Source organism: Gopherus evgoodei, chromosome 6 (assembly GCF_007399415.2).
Source record: "Gopherus evgoodei ecotype Sinaloan lineage chromosome 6, rGopEvg1_v1.p, whole genome shotgun sequence".
NCBI lineage: Eukaryota > Metazoa > Chordata > Testudines > Testudinidae > Gopherus > Gopherus evgoodei.
The window spans coordinates 88228199-88244956 of NC_044327.1; the positions used below are offsets into that span (position 1 = coordinate 88228199).

The 16758-nt window shown below is 38.4% G+C and overlaps 1 protein-coding gene across 5 annotated transcripts in view; it reads right to left on the reverse strand.

The window, feature by feature from the left end:
* Nucleotides 1-360: 360 nt before the first annotated feature.
* The window catches only part of FAM169A (family with sequence similarity 169 member A), a 52665-nt gene continuing 36267 nt past the window's right edge, over nt 361-16758 (reverse strand). For all 5 annotated transcript variants that reach the window (XM_030566579.1, XM_030566574.1, XM_030566575.1 and 2 more), the window contains 8 exons: nt 16403-16582; nt 12148-12276; nt 11837-11949; nt 8762-8816; nt 8259-8397; nt 6010-6178; nt 5282-5488; nt 361-4759 (listed from right to left, as the gene is read on the reverse strand). In XM_030566579.1, the coding sequence (XP_030422439.1) occupies nt 4205-4759; nt 5282-5488; nt 6010-6178; nt 8259-8397; nt 8762-8816; nt 11837-11949; nt 12148-12276; nt 16403-16582 (1547 nt within the window). In that variant the 3' untranslated portion in view covers nt 361-4204. The remainder of the gene's footprint in view (nt 4760-5281; nt 5489-6009; nt 6179-8258; nt 8398-8761; nt 8817-11836; nt 11950-12147; nt 12277-16402; nt 16583-16758) is intronic.

Here is a 16758-nt window from a genome sequence, read left to right on the forward strand (position 1 = left end):
TTTATAAGAAAATTAAATGCAGACATATGAAGCTATAAAGTGGGGAGTGGGGGGGGGGGGGAATCAGTTTTGTCTTGCAGTTCACATTTTAAGACTGCAATCCTAGGATTTATTGACAAGTATTTTTCATTAGGTGAAAAATTCAGATTCATAAAGCTAGGTTATTTTAATATGTATTTATTCTATACTCTGGTTAGTGAGCTTTCAAAGTTCCATGGTAGTATTTAAATTATGGATTAAAGCTAACAGTTAAACACTGACATTTGGAGAACTATAAATTGAACCTTAGTGAGCCAGAGTGATTGAAAATGTTTGCTGTTTAGCAGAGGGGACTCAAATACTGAAACCAAGAAGGAAAAGTCACAAAATATAAGTTTAATTACTACTTTGAAACATCTCAAAAAGCTATCAAGACAATACCAAAGGAAAAACTAAAAATACTATAACAAGACTTAACACAGTAATCCAGAACAGCAGTACATCTTCCATAAGAGATTTATAAACATAATACCACATGTTTAGAAAACACCTACCACCACATTTAGGAAAATAAATTTAAAACGTATCTCCTTGGAAATAAAGTTTGAGAATGGTGTATCGTTTATCAAAATGGAGCACATAAGCTGACACTTGGACTATTTATTGCTTGCGTATGTATAACTTAGGTAGTGGTGTTGATGTCATTGGAAATGAGATCTAATTACTAAAGTCCAGGGAATATTGTGATAGTGGAGGTGGGGATCACGGCAAAGAATAAGCGACATAGCATTTATCAAGCTAGAAGTAAAATTCCATTTCTGAAAAAAGATATGAATGCAAATTTAATGTGATGGGTTCTGGGAAACAGGATGGAACAGTAAACAATATTTCTGCACGAAATGAACATAGCCTTTACAAAGAAAAGAATATGAATTTGTGGGAAGCATAGCAAATCTTCATGAAAATTAGTGAGCAATACAAATAAGACATGAACGAATGTCAGGTTCAAATACAAAACCACTTATCATCTAAGGGTGAGGCAGAGATCAAAAGTTAGTGTTCTTTAAGCTCTGTTCCTAGACTAAGTAAGGCTCAAGAATAATACTGCTTGCTTTAGTTGCCCATATATTATTCCACATCCTGTTTTAGTAACATTTGGTACAAACTGTATAAAAATCAAACGCTGTTTTGATTTTGGATTGCTGGTGTGGTAAGACCTTAAGAAGTTCTAACAGTTCAATGGTAATCTGAAACAAGACAGACTGTGTTTTACTTCTGTTAAGCCTAGGCTTAATAAAAAGGCTATTTTATTTCCCAAAGTTAAACTCTTCATTACTTAGTTGTAAATGGAGGTGTTCTCTTTGCAATAGTATAGCAGAAGGTATTTGAGATTAAGCTGTGTTGTAATTGGACTTTCAGCACTGTAATGGACATTAATTCTTTTTTTACAAATAGCTTGATTTCACCAGCTCATTATTAATTGTTAAGATAGCTGATACCAAATATGACATTTAGCTCAACTGACTGGTGTAATCCCTGTTAGCAGCAGAGTGGCTGTAAGAATTCTTAATTATGCACCTGATCTCCATATTCAGTTCTTCCTAATAATCAGGGGCCTGATTCTAATCTCAGTTTTGCTAGTTTTACACAAGTGTAACTCAGTTTACACCAGTTTAAGTGAAATCAGATTAAACTCCTAAGACTCTGCTCTTGCTGCCACTGAAGTCAAGTGAAGTTTTACTGCTGAAATAATAACTGGTGCTAATTGTGCGACTGCAAATTCAAATGTTCAGTGAACGGGAAATCTCTGAAACAGGATATGTTCGCATAAGTTAGTTCTGGGTTATCCATATGGGGGGAAAAAAAACACGCAAGTGAACAGACCTTAAATGCAGCAAGCCAGGGTCCATGGTCTGAAAAATGCTGTCGTGTAACACAATTGAATTAAAAGTAGATATTTTTTTTGTAAGTATCTACTGAAGTACACATGAGTATATTACTCTTTCCCAAAGCTTAACTCTTTTCAACTAACACTCTAACATTCATATCCTCCACTTTTTAAAATGTACTGTACACAAAAAACATCTTTTAGGTCAACTCCCTGCCCCCTAACATGTTCAATTCTTGCAACAACAAAACGTAGTGTTTCCCAGCTGTCTGTTTTCACAACAATCTTAGAGCTAAAAGAGAAGCCACAGCATACATAACAGAACATTTTTCTTGCGTGCTTTATAGAAAATGTTTAATTGGTTTTAGAAAGGCTGAAGGTTCACTTGAATATTTATAAACAATCAAGAAAAGTTCTGCTTATACCTCTCATCCACAATGTTCATATACAACAAATATACATTGACAGGAAAAGTTGCAACATTTTAAGAAATCCAAATATAGCTCAATGATTCTATGCACCCCAGTTCCAGAGCATATGCAATACAAGCCTCTAAAAAAACCTGCACCCTCATTTTAAAGTGAGTGAAAACAGTTTAAAAGAATAAGAGTGTTTTACCACCTAAATAAGATAAGAAAATATCTAAAAAGTTAAACTGTACATCCATAAAATCAAAGCAGATTCTTATATTTGTTTCATAGAGGATAAAAATTAAAAGATCTTTGATGTTATTCAAGTGAACCTTTTATTTATAAACCCTAAAGAGAAATAAGTAGGTACCTTCAATTTTGAGACATTTAGGTGCCAACTTTTGCTCATTTATCTTATAAAATATGTAAGAGTACAAATAGTCACATTTCTCCCTTTCTGTGCATGCACCACTGTTCTTACTTATTCCTGAATTTTTACCCATTATTACGGAAGCTTCATTACTGGACAGAAATAAACAGCGATTTAAAAATATATCATGTATGACATTGCATTCTGAGTCAAATGTGTTAGAGATATCACTGAAGATAGGGTAAAAGGGACTATTCAGAAACACAGATGAATGGTCTGGGTTTTTTCCTGCCTACTCTGTCTTAATGCTGCAAGCTTGGGAATTACTATTCAAGTAACCAAACTGGAAAGCTGTTATCCCAGGAAATATATCAGAGTCAGGGCTACTTCACTTTTTGATCTAACTGCAACAATCTCCTGGTAGTTGCACAAAGACAAGAAATTTGGCATACACAGATGTTTGCTGCAACTCTGGTTAATGTTTACTTTACACTAATGAAATGTCATGGTATACCTGGAATTTCTGGGTTCACAGGAGTCTTGCACCTGATAGACATCACAGCTAACAGCTGCTGAATGTACCAGCTAAGTATTTGGAAGATACTAGGTAGCATTCCCCATTCAACCCATTTCCAGCTAAAGGGTTATTTTAAGTTATTTTCTGCACTGTGACACAAAGGTAAATGATCAAGAACCAAATCTGCACATCCATATGGGGTGGCAGTCCAAACAGTTCTGTAAATGTATGGGCAGTTCAACACAAGTAAAAGTAGATGCTGTAAAATGTATGCTTAATGTCAAATTTTGAAATGATAAATGTATAACTTATCATATAAGCATAATTAATGCTCCACTAAAAAACTTCATTATTGTATTGTACAATGTTAGACATTGTTTTGACAGTGCTTCAGATCATGGACTCAGCTGTTTCTCTTTCAAATGAATAGTAAATGGGATTTGGAAGTAGGGCTGAAAAATCAGTTCACCTAAAACAATACTAGAGAAAGAATAGATAGCACTGTTCATGTTATTTTGGACCATTACACTGTAAGAGTAAGTTCTTGTGTATACTCCCTTCATCTTGAGATCGATATTTATGCCATATAGTCTTTTACTCTATTCTCTGGTAGTCTATGTGGGTTTTTGCCCCTTAGTCCTGTTTTTTTCTTAAGCGGAAAACACAATTTTATAAACATCTGGTGTGAAATCCTGGCCTCACTGAAGTCAGTGGGTTAAGGATTTCACAGATGGTATTTTCTTCTAACAATTCTAATCTTAAATGCAAATTTTGTTGCTTTGCTAGCCCAATTGTTCCATTTATTCAGCATTTATCCTTTATAAAGGAGGAGACTGGCCATTTACTTCCATACCCTGATGAAGCTCATTGTATAGTGGTTAAAAATTCAAGAAAAGTTGAGGAAAGGTGGTGAATCCCAAAGGGAAGTCCAACCCAAACTTCTGAATGCATGTGTATCCTGTGTCCCATGCGATTTAAGAATACCCTATTATAAACGAAATAATAACTTCAAATAGCTGGATTAACAAGTGACTTCATTGTTAAGCTGGCTTTCCTTTCTTCTTGGGTGGTCCTTTGTATCCTTTGGCCTTTCTTCGTAAATTCCTCCGATCTACTATTGGTACCTCAATTTCTGTTTCTTCTGAGCTGCTGTCAGCAGCTCTCTCTGCCGCTGTCTGCGTATATTGATCCATCTGTTCAGAAGACTCCTCAGACTGCTCTTCTGATTGGTTCTTTTGTCCTTCTGAATGTTGCTGGAACGACACATCCTCAAGTTCAACCACTATCAAAGAACTCTGACCAAGGACAACAGGGGTTTCTTGTGAGTCATGCCCTGCTTCCTCGCTTTGCTCTTCCAAGGAAGACGATGCATTGGGTGACACATTTTCAGGAACTGATTCTTCTAGTGCTTCAGTTACCACAGAGTTTGAAAGGCCATTATCAGATGGTTCTTCTTTTGGCACTGAAGCTACGGTATCTGCACTTTCATCAGATGATTTCTTCCTTTGGGCTGCTTGTTGCTCCTCTTCAATGCCCTCTTTTTCCATAGGTACACTTTCCTCCGTCAGTATTTCTGAATCAGTAGTGTTCATAACCTGAGGAAAAAATAAGAGTCAAAACAATCAGGGGGACAATTCACATGTTCTTGAGATGGTACAGACTCTGAGTCTTCCCCTGCAAGGTGCTGATCACCCTCAACTCGCAGTGGGAGTTGAAGCACTCAGCAATTTACAGCATTGGGTGCCCCATTAACAAGCCTCTCCTTCCACTCCATCTTCCTGGCTTAGGGCCTTGACATTATCTGATTTTTTCTAAAGCTTTGAAATACAAAAATTCAGAGGCTCACTCAGGCACAATGAGGCACACTTAGAAATTAGTGCATAGTAAGCATATGTACTTGTTCCAATAGTTAGCATTCTGCTTGGTGCCTATAACAGTCTGTGACTTTAGATTGTAAATTCCTTGGGATGTGGATCTCCCTCTCTATTGTATCAAACATAAATTACTTGTCTTTGCTGTCAAGACCCTTCAAGACCTATCCACACCCTACCAATCATCTCTCATGCAGTATCAAAAGAAAAAAGACCTAAAATATCATTTTGTTGCACTTCTCTCACCTTATCTGATGCAGTGTCTTCAGAAGATTTCACTGAAGGGTCAAGGGTTAACGGAACAAACAGAGTTAAAGATTCTTCTTCTGGATTGTCAGACTGTAATTTTGATTCACCATCTAATGCTTCACTACCTGTTTCCTCTTCAGTCATAAGTGATGTTTTGATAGTCCCTTCTGTTAGCTCACCATTGAGTGGCTCTGATTCAGTTTCCTAAAGTGACATTCATAAGTCAAGCTAGGGCACAACCATTGTTCAAAACATCAGCATAAAAAACTCAGAGGCAGAACTTTTGCATAAAACTGTTGTGCAAACAGGGTTTGTTTTTTTTAAATTTTGGCTTTTTTTCCCCAAGCATAAAAATTAAAACAAGCATTTTCAAAATTTACACAAGTCTCTGAAATACAGCAAGCCATTGGTTCCTCGAGGATCATCTAATTTTCTTTAGAGATACTAGACCAGATTCTGACCTCCAGTAAGTATGGAGGAAGTTTTCCTAACCATAATTCTGTACCAGCTTCATCTTCCAAATGGATTTAAGATGTAGTCCCACATAAAGTGCATTGCAATAATTTCATATAGAGTTGGCAAAGGCACATATCATGGTAGCAAAGACCACACTTAACACAAAAGGTTGCAATCTCCTGCTCAGATGTGGATGGAAAGCTTCCTCAAGCCTACCATCACCACCTGTGCCTTATTTACATTGAACCTCAACCAGTCTTAGCTGTTACCTCTTTCTCATCTTGTTTTTCAGGTGGTGATGTACAGAACTCTTGTGTTTCCAGTACTAACTGGTCCTCATTTTCAACTACTGTTTCCTCTTCATTTTCAACTACATTTTCTTCAGTTTCTTCTACTAACTCTTCTGAGCTTTCAGATGTAAGTGCTACAGGTTCCAACCTGCCACAGAAAATAAAACACTCAATTTTTTTAGGTTAACAATCTCAGTGACACCATTAAATAATGAGAACTTTCTCCCACAGTAAGTTAATTAGTATAATACACATTCATCATACAGGAGTGTGGAACCCAGCTAAATAAATACAATTACATATTGAAAATGGCCAACTCCTAACTAGATAGCTATTCAACTAGACTGTTGCTGCACCAATATATAAAGAGGCCTCTATCTTCCTTCCATTGAATTCAAAGCTAGAAATCAGAAACACCTTCATGAGAGCTGAAAGCTTATGAAGTTATAAAATGTTAATCCCTTAACTGTAAGGAAAAAAAAAAAGTGGACCCTGTGAAAAGAGACCCAGCTTCTCCCAACCCAGGTATACCACTATCAGTCTTATGTGACTTCATTTTAGCTTTACAAGACTACTCAAACAATTATCATTAACTTCATATGACTTACAAAACGTCTAGCTGGATTAGAATTCAAGATAGCAGACAGAACATAGATTGTTTGGAAAAATACAGCTTTGCTGTAGCCAACAGGTAATGAGGTCTCAGAAATATTCACTTTTTATTTTTGGGATGATGGAATTTTTCATCTTTAAGTGCACTTAGGTTTTATATATGAAGAAATGATATTGTGCACAATTGACTTGTATACAGTTGTTTCACAAGTGTTCTGTAACTACACACCACAGTTTCTCAAGATGGATTATGGAAGTGGTGCCACAAAATTTTTACTACAAACACTAATATCCTGATTTTCAAAAATAGTCATCAGCTTCCCAAGTATCCAACTAGCCAATTATCTGTGGCTACATGTCTCGAAGCACTGATTGCCAATACATTTTACATATTCCAAACACTGTCCATTTTACAGCAGCATATTGTCTAGAAGTGCATAATAGCATATCATCTCTGGTTCCATTTAGCTAGTCACAAGGAAAGTAAAAAGCAGACCCTGGATAATGCAAGACATGTGAAGCCACTTAGGGTTTGTCTACACTGACATTTTACAGCATTGAAACTTGCAGCGCTCAGGGGTGTGAAAAAACACACCACTTAGTGCCGCAAGTTTCAGCGCCGTAAAGTCCCAGCGCTGGCAGCTGTGCTCCCAGTGCTGGCAGCTATTCCCCTTGTGGGGGTGGTTTTTTTTAAGAGCACTGGGAGACCTCTCTCCCAGTGCTTTGCCACAACTACAACACCATATTAAAGCGCTGCCGCGGCTAATTTGATTCACCAGACTGCCGCTTGCCACACTAAGTCTTTTGAACTTGATCAGGTTTCAGTAAGGAAACCTATCCCTCCTCAACAAGTCATGAAAACAGATACCAGATGGACATTCTGCAGGAATGTAGATTTTTACACAAACTACACTCCAATTACTATGATGAAGTGACTTGGCCTCTTGTTTCCCTGGCCTCCACTAGAGATGCAGTTTTAACAGAATACAACTAATTTTCTTTCAATCAGTCTATACCTTTTACCAGTCCAAACAAGTTTCAGAGCCTAACCAGTAAAATTCTCTTCATTTCAGTTGGAGGGGGTTAGTATTTTTGTGTTTTCTTTTTTAAATTAACACTAATATTCTCCATGGGAGTCTGTGCAATTAATGTTTCAGGGTGTCAGTGGCCTTTCAAGAGTTTTTGTACCATATAAGCTATAAATCAGAATACAAAAAGCTCTGTATGTTCCCATCTTAGAAATACCACACACACCCTTCTGAGAACATTCTCACAGTGATATATAGTTAAACTTAGATTCCTGAAGATTTCAGTACCATAAAAAGTGCTGAATGTGCAATTAGTCACCAGAGTGGTGTTAATATCGTTCCCAAAATCTGCTGAGTTTATACGGAAACACAAACCATTACTTTGTTGTGATCACTTCAGAGTCGGCAGCTTGCTTTTCCCCACTAGAGTTTTGTTTTTAAAGTAATCAGCAAATCAGACTAAAGCAGGGGAAATGAGGGTATATCAATTTTGCTTTCTAATGGGATAGGAAATAGCCTGTACCACATGAGTAGGTACACCACAGCTCTGACACCACTGAAACTGCAAAATTAAAAGTGACACATTACCTGCTTCCTGATATCCAAAGAAGGTTTTCATCCTCTCCTGAAGGAGTTTCAGTTTCAGATTCCTGGCTCCTCTTTCCTATCCTGGGACGTTTTAAATGACTGCTTCGTGTTCGAGTGGAAACGGGTGTAACATCAAGCTCTTAAAGATACAAAAAATGAATGTAAATGAAAGAATATGCATACCTAATGGATCTGCACATAGTAAGAGAATAACTTGAGTATTTTTCATAGAAGTAGGCATATGCAGGGCCTAATTGAAAAAGCATTTCATTATGAGATTTTTTTTTAAACAGACCAAAATAAATTTATAATACTAGCATTCATCCAAGGATCTTAAAGTACTTTACAAACATTGTTTAGGCCTCAAAACACCTCTAAAAGAGGCATTAGTATTTTATCCATTTTATCCAATCAAGGCACAGAGAAGTTAAAAGTAATGGTGAAAATGGGCCATTACTCTAAAACGTAAGCACCATAATACCGACGTTCAACATTATTTTTACCTTCAGAAGTGCTTGCATGGGCATCTAGGATGTCTTTGCCTTTTTGAGAATCAACCTAAAGCAGAAAAACATACTGTACTTTAAAAGTCTGAGCTACTGGAGATTCTATTCTCCTGATTGAAATGCCTTCATCTCCCAATCCCCAGATACATTCTGGAATATTAATTCAAGGTTGGTCTTTGGGAAACTGACTATATTCAGATGAAGGAGTTAAGTGAAAAAATGGTATCTTCTCAATAAAGAGATCAGCTCACTGGGTGAATTTAGAATCAGATCTACTCTCTTAGTGACTAATACACGTTCTTACTATCCCAAACATCTAGTTTGGGATTAGTAAAAGAAAAATCAATCAAATTAATAAATCTTTATTACTGGTGATGATGTGGCAAGCTGGGTAAAACAGAGCTTCAGCCTTAGATTCTAGGTGTAGTCTGCAGAGCCAGCAGGTAGATGAGTTGTCTTTTATTCATGACCAAACTAGATCTGCAGTCATTAAGAGATAAGCATCCAATTCCACAAATCTATTTTTACAATAATTTTTCAGAGTATAAGCTTCTTGTTTTTAAAACAGACCTATGATTAATTGCCCTAGATTGGCTACTTTAGGTAAACTAGCACTAAAAGGAGGCCATGTCCACCTGCTTTGCTGCAATTCCAACCCAACCCCAAAGACCTCTGCTGCAAGACCCAATGGGTTGCAATGAGTTCTGTAATACATTGATATTTGAGGGAACATCAATTAAATTTAAATAGAGGGGGTTGTTTATATATTAGTGTTATAATCACGTCAGTATTCCTTGTTTTTATAGACAAAAATAATGTAATACACAGGAACACATGCGAATTGTTTTCCACATTAATATATTACACTACTCCTAAATCTTCAGAATTTTGCAGTCATCAGAGAGAAAAAGTCAGTTCTAGTATTTTGGAAGGGATTCTGGGATTTGGGATTCTGGCCTCCAGAAAGTATTTTAGGCTTTTGACATTGAATGCATTTAGAGTGACCAGATGTCCCGATTTTGAGGAGTTTGTCCTGCCTCCCGACCAGAGTACGGTCAGGACACCCTCTGTCCTGATATTTTGTTTCCTGGTCTTCTGCAGGAATTCGGCAGAGAGTCCTTCAGTCGCGGATGGTCTTCAGCGGTATTTTGGCGGCGGGTGCTTCTGTCTTTGGCAGCAAGGTTTATTACCCACCACCAAAATACCACCGAAGACCATTCGCAACTGAAGGGCTCTCCACCAAATTGCCACCGAACTCCCAGACGGATGAGTGTTAAAAAAAAACATCCACCCCCTGCGACAGTCCTGATATTTTCCCCTTAACATCTGGTCACCCTAGATGCATTTATTTTTTCCCCTCCAACTTTTGGGCAGGGGCACAGATGACTTGACTCATTTGGTAGGGCTTGAATTCCTAATTCACCACCACAGCAAGCCTTAACAGCAACTAAATGTCCCACTGCTCCTTTCCCCATAATACATGATTGCATCCAACAACCTTATGTAAAAGTGCCTTAATCCGTTGTTTCTGCTAAAATGATTACTAGTGGAGATGACATTTAAATAATCAATCAAGTTTCAGAGTTAAAAAACTTACTGTTATGAATGACAGCGCTCAGAGTTATTGCTTCAGGCTTGTTTACAACCTCAAAAAAAACCCACTATATCTGTTTGCATTCAGTTTACCTTTGGGAGGTAACCTTCTCAACCATGATAGACACTTACATTTTACTTTGAATACAAAGTTTAGATTTCAGTAGCTAGGTTTTGTGCCTAAGGCACCAGTCTTGCATAATTAAAGTTTACTCCCAAGTGCATTTTGACTGGTTTGTACAATGCAAATTAATACCTCATTAACATTCATCAGTATTCACTGTATGCAAGCAGCTTTATCTTGCAGAATTTTCCATCTCTTAACAGCTGCATAATAGTCAACCAACAAAAATATTCAATTGCATATCCATATGTGGATGAAACTTGGCTGAAGTTTCAAAGATGCACAAAGAGACTCGCAGTCCTTCTGCGAGAGAACTGAATAAATCTGAATGCAGGCTGTACACTTTACAACATATTCATCTACAATGCGATTATGCACTTTCATGAACACTATCTTCTTAGACTGATACATTTGATGCTCTCATCTGATGCCAGAGATGTGCAGCCTTTGTACTGTTTGTGTCTACAGTGCTAAGTGTCATAGTTTGAATATTCACACATCCCAAGATTGCAGGGTCGGGGAGGAAATCAACTGAAATACCCTCCTCCCCCAAACCTATAACAATTTACCATTGCAAGTTACTAGACACTACTAAGGCCATCTCATACCCTACAGCATACAAAGAGAGCACTGGCTGAAAAAAAATGATAGTACAAGATGCATCCTAGTATTCTATTAACACTAGGTGAATTTGTAATGTCTAAGCAACAAGCTGGTCTTACTTTGCTAAAAAAGGTAACATTAACGCAAGTGTAACAAAAACATGTGTCTTTCATAGCTCTTGACACCCATGTCAATTTACTTCAACTACAACAAAATTTCACAGTAAGTATGTTTCTGGCTTTCTCACTGAAGCCACAACTGTCTTCGAAGGTAATCTGATAAAAAGTCATGGGTTTTGATAGACTGGATGGTTTTCAAAAAAAAGAAAAAAAGATATAGTGCAGGCTCTTAGGCCCGGAGAACACTGAAGAGATACTAGAAGTTCAAGCTGGATTCCTAAAAGGACTTACTGAGGGAGAGAAGCACGGGAAAATGGAGGATAAAGGAGGAGTAATGAACAAGGAAGAGACACATTTTTATTAAATTCATGGATTTTATAATCAGTTTCCTAGGAATCATCTACATTTTTCCCAAAAGTTTAACCAGTATCATTGCTCTCTAGTTAGAAGTTTAAAAATGGATTATTAAAAAAATATATAACCTTCCTATATGGAGTCCCATCTCTTTCTCTTCAGTAAAAGATCTTACAGAACAAGTAATTAAGGAAACCAGAAGAATATGACGATATAAATTATACAATTCTGTAAAATCTCCTGGCTTTTATGTATAAAGAAAACTGTGTGTATACCTACCCTTAGCTGTGTTTCAATCTCTGTGCTTTGTTCGCTTCCCGTTTCAGATTCCATGGCAGATGGCAGAAAATACTCCTCAGTCTGGGAACTGTTGTTTTCTTTTTGAGAGGCTCCTGCTCTTAGAAAAATTCAACAGAAAAAAAGTGCAGATACAATTTAAATAATGAAGTTAGCCGGTGTCTTTCCAATGACTTCTGTGGGGATTGTTCACAATGGGGACTGTCTACAAAAGTTATTGTAGGCACTGTACAATGTAACTTTACTTTTCAAGTTTCAATAGTTTTCTAGTCCTGTTTCCAAAGAATCCTTACCTGTAGTTTTGAGTGTTTCTCTTTGCAATACACTGGTAATAGGTGTTCTCTGGAACCAGTGTCCTGCTCCTTCAACTTCCCATAGAAGATCATGATCCCCTGGGTACTTTTCAAAATACTGCTTACAAGCTGAACAAACATAAATAAAACAAAACCACACCACACAGTATGTATATCTGTAACTCAGCTTAAGAATTTATTCAAACGCTATCCTACTGAGTCAATTATAATCTGACCTTCTACTTTATCATACTTATAATACATCACAAACAAAAAGGAACTTAGGCACCAAGATGTGCACATGTCTAACCTGAGTAACTATATGATAACATTTCTGTAATCCTCATCCATCTAGAACTCAGTCCCGTCCTCTTATTTATCATCTTCCATCACTGTACTATGTCTTAAATTTAGATTGTAAGGTTAAGGGGGGAGGGACTGCAGGGTTTTTTTCCTGTCTTCTAGGAAGCATTTTTGGGTATTACAAAATAGTTACAGTAACTCCTTGCTTAACATTGTAGTTATGTTCCTGAAAAATGCTACTTCAAACAAAACGCTGTTAAGCAAATCCAATTTCCCCATAAAGAATTAATGCCTTAGGTTCCAGGAAATTTTTTTTGCCAGACAAAAGACTAATTATATATACTGTGACAGATCCTAATCAGTGGGGTACAGGAGTCTGATAGAGGACAAATATACTGGTCACCGGATGAATAGTTTTCTGTTCCCTGAGTGACCAGAGCAGGGGCTGCACTAGAGTAATCAGGAACCTACTAGAATCAATTAAGGCAGACAGGCTGTTTAGAACACCTGCAGCCAATCAAGGCAGGCTAATCAGGGCACCTGGGTTTAAAAAAGAGCTCATTCCGGTCAGGCCAGAGGAGAGGAAGTATGTGTGAGGAGCTGGGAGCAAGAGGCGCAAGGAGCTGAGAGTGAGAGTGAGAGGGTGTGCTGCTGGAAGACTGAGGAGTACAAGCGGTATCAGACACCAGGAGGAAGGTCCTGTGGTGAGGATAAAGAAGGTGTTTGCAGGAGGCCATGGGGAAGTAGCTCAGGGAGTTGTAACTGTCATGCAGCTGTTACAAGAGGCACTATAGACAGCTGCAATCCACAGGGCCCTGGGCTGGAACCCAGAGTAGAGGGTGGGCCTGAGTTCCCCCCAAACCTCCCAACTCCTGATCAGACACAGGAGAAATTGACCCAGATTGTGGGGAAGATCACTGAAGTGAGCAAAATCTGCCAATAAGTGCAGGACCTACCAAGGTAGAGGAGGAACTTTGTCATTACACATACACATACTAAGTTTTAAACAAACCATTTAATACTGTACACAGCAATGTAATTGTGAAGCTTGGTTGAGGTGGTGCAGTTAGAGGCTGGGATATTTCCCAGGAAATGCCTTACTGCTAAATGATGAATTGACACTCGGCTGAGCCCTCAAAGGTTAACACATTGTTGTTAATGTAGCCTCACACTCTACAAAGCAGCACATATGGAGGAAGAAGACAGCATGGAAGCGAGAGAGACAGAGACACACCGTGTGTGTGAGTGTGAGAGACACGCACATTTCCCCTTTAAGAACACTGACTCCACTCTAAAATACTCTGCCTTTTTAAGTAGATTAGCAAGTTGAGACAGTAGCAAGTTCCTTCCATCCTGAGCCCTGTTGTGTCATGTCCCCCCCATTCTGTGGAGATGGGGTACAGGAGCTGGGGGAGGGGAACACCCTGACACTGGCACCCCTCTTCTCTCCCCTTCTCCCCCCACCCCCCTGCACAGCAAGCAGGAGACTCCTGGGAGCAGATTCAAGGCAGAGGGCCTGCTGGGCAGCTGCTGCACTGGGAACTTAGGGGAGTTGACGGGGGGCTCCTGGTCCACCCTGGTTCCAAGCCCCCACCAGCTAGCTCCAACAGGCTGCTCTTTCTGCAAACTGTAGACAAAGCAGGCAGCTGCCAAACAACATTATACGGGAGTACTGGGCAACTTTAAACAAGCATGTTCTCTAATTGATCAGCAACATAACAACATTAACCGGGACGACATTAAGCGAGGAGTTACTGTACTTATTATGCCAGTTTGTGACTACAAGGTGCAAGGAAAAATTTCTTCCTCAATAAAAAATATCCTTGAATCCCAACTTTCAAAAATGAATCCTAATTTATAATATTACCTGTCAGTTTATGTACAAGTTACAAGGTTATTTGTTTCTAGAGAGTTTTAAACCAAACATGGATTTAAAGTTGCCTACATATCAGGGATATGCTCATGAATAGCACATGCAGCCAACGGATTCTACCAACTGATGTTCCCAATAGCACCCATGTAAAGTACTTTGTGGGAATGCAGAGGAGTTGTCTTTAGCACTGTTTATTACAACGCACTCACCATTAACCTTTGGCATTTCCCTCTCCCCTCTCCTCTTAAAATCCTATTGGTAAATATTTCATCTAACTCAAACCAGACGTCACCTTCCACACGACTCCACCATAGCACGCATTGGGAAGGAAGCGCACCACAGCAGGTATCCCCCACATCTAGAGAAAAAGGATGCTAGCAACTATCCATTTATATGACCCCCATCACTCCCACTTTGAGCCTTACTAGCATTAACCAAAAGCTGAGAGGGCACTGTTACCAGCAATAGGTGGGGAGAGCTGGCGTCACTTGTCACCATTCCTATTGGTGTTTGTTCTCCTCCTCAAAGTGATCAGCTACTATTTCTGGTGCTGTCCCTGAAGACTGGCCCTCTCCTAATGGCTCATCCTTGCAGGTAAGGGAGGGGATAGGAGACAGAGTGTGTGTTCTGGCTCCTACACCATATCTGGAAATTGCCCCTGGCAGTAGAGAGTAGACAGGAACCCCTGAGGACTCCCACAGCCAGTATGCTTTGTCGTGGGAGTGCAGGAAGAGCCTCCACATGTTATTAAACTGCCCTCATATTTTGGCTTTGGGACATATCACAGCCTCAGGAACCAGCAACCCTCTCTCCCTACTTCACATACATTCTGGGTAACATTTGCCCTCAGAGCTTGTAAATATTTGTATCTCACCTATGAGCACTTCAGTTATTTCACCAGTTTGGATTCTTGTTCACCTCCGTGGTGAGATCTCAACAAGCCAGCACATGAGAGACAGCAAACCTCCCCCGTCCCCTTATTTAATACTAATTAATGTTACAATTAAAATAAACTAACCTCTGTTACTTTTAAAACTAAAGGGGAAAAGCATTATGGACTTATTTTGGGCACAGCACTTTCAGCAAAGTATATCTGCAATTCCAGAGAGAGCAGGATTTTTCTGGTGCCCACAGAAATATCAAATATGTGGCAGAATGCAGGTAAAATGGAACAGGAGACATATAATTCTCCCCCAAGGAGTTCTGTCACAAATTTAATTAACAAATATTTTTAATGAGCGTCATCAGCATAGATGCATGTCCTCTGGAATGGTGGCGAAAGTATGAAGGGGCATACAAATGTTTAGCATATCTGGTACGTAAATACCTTCCAATGCCGGCTACAAAAGTGCCATACAAACATATGTTCTCACTTTCTGGTGACATTGTAAATAAGAAGTGGGCAGCATTATCTTTCGTGAATGTAAACAAACTTGTTTGTCTTAACGACTGGCTGAACAAGAAGTAGAACTGAGTGGACTTGCAGGCTCTGAAGTTTTAACATTGTTTTGTTTTTGAGTGCAGTTTTATGTAACAAACAAAAAAAATCTATATTTGTAAGTTGTACTTTCAGACAAAGAGATTGCACGACAGTACTCGTATGAGGTAAATTGCAAAATACTATTTCTTTTATCATTTTTACAGTGCAAATATCTGTAATTGAAATCAAAGTGTATATTATTTATTACAACATAGAATACTATATGAAAATGTAGGAAAACATCCAAAATATTTAATAAATTTCAATTGGTATTCTATTGTTTAACAGTGTGATTAATCACGATTAATCACAGTTTTAATTTTATTGGGTTAATCGCATGAGTTAACTGCGATTGACAGCCGAAGATATAATATTAACCAATAGAAATTCAAGGATTACAAGAAAATAAAGTACCATGCATATTCTCCCTCTGACTTTTTAAGGTTTATTGAATAACAGCATATTTTATATTTATTTAAAGTTTGTCACGTTAAGAAATTTAATCTCTTCCTTCCATGTTGAACTGAGATGGGAGTATTTATTTGGAAGTTTAAAGAAAGCCAGAGTGGATAGGACAGGAAAAAAATTACAGAGTTTACCTGTATATATGAAAGATGATAGTGGATAGCGAAGACCAAGTGTGTCTTCAGTAAAGGAATCCACAAAATCCTCCAACATCATTAATCCAAAATCTTTCCCACGATGTCTCTTTCTCACAAACATTGTGTCCAGCACTGGAAGTTGATAGCTTTGGGTAAGATAGGAGCTACATATGCTTCCTGAAATCATGGAAAAACCATACATCAGTATTTCATCATTGATTTGTCATAGTTTTAGATCAACATATAGTGGCTTGGCTTTTACTGTATCCTGATGATAATAGATGTACTGTACACACAGAAGCCACATTCAGCCACTCATTGGCTCGTTGGGCCAACTTCGTATTTTTGCGGCT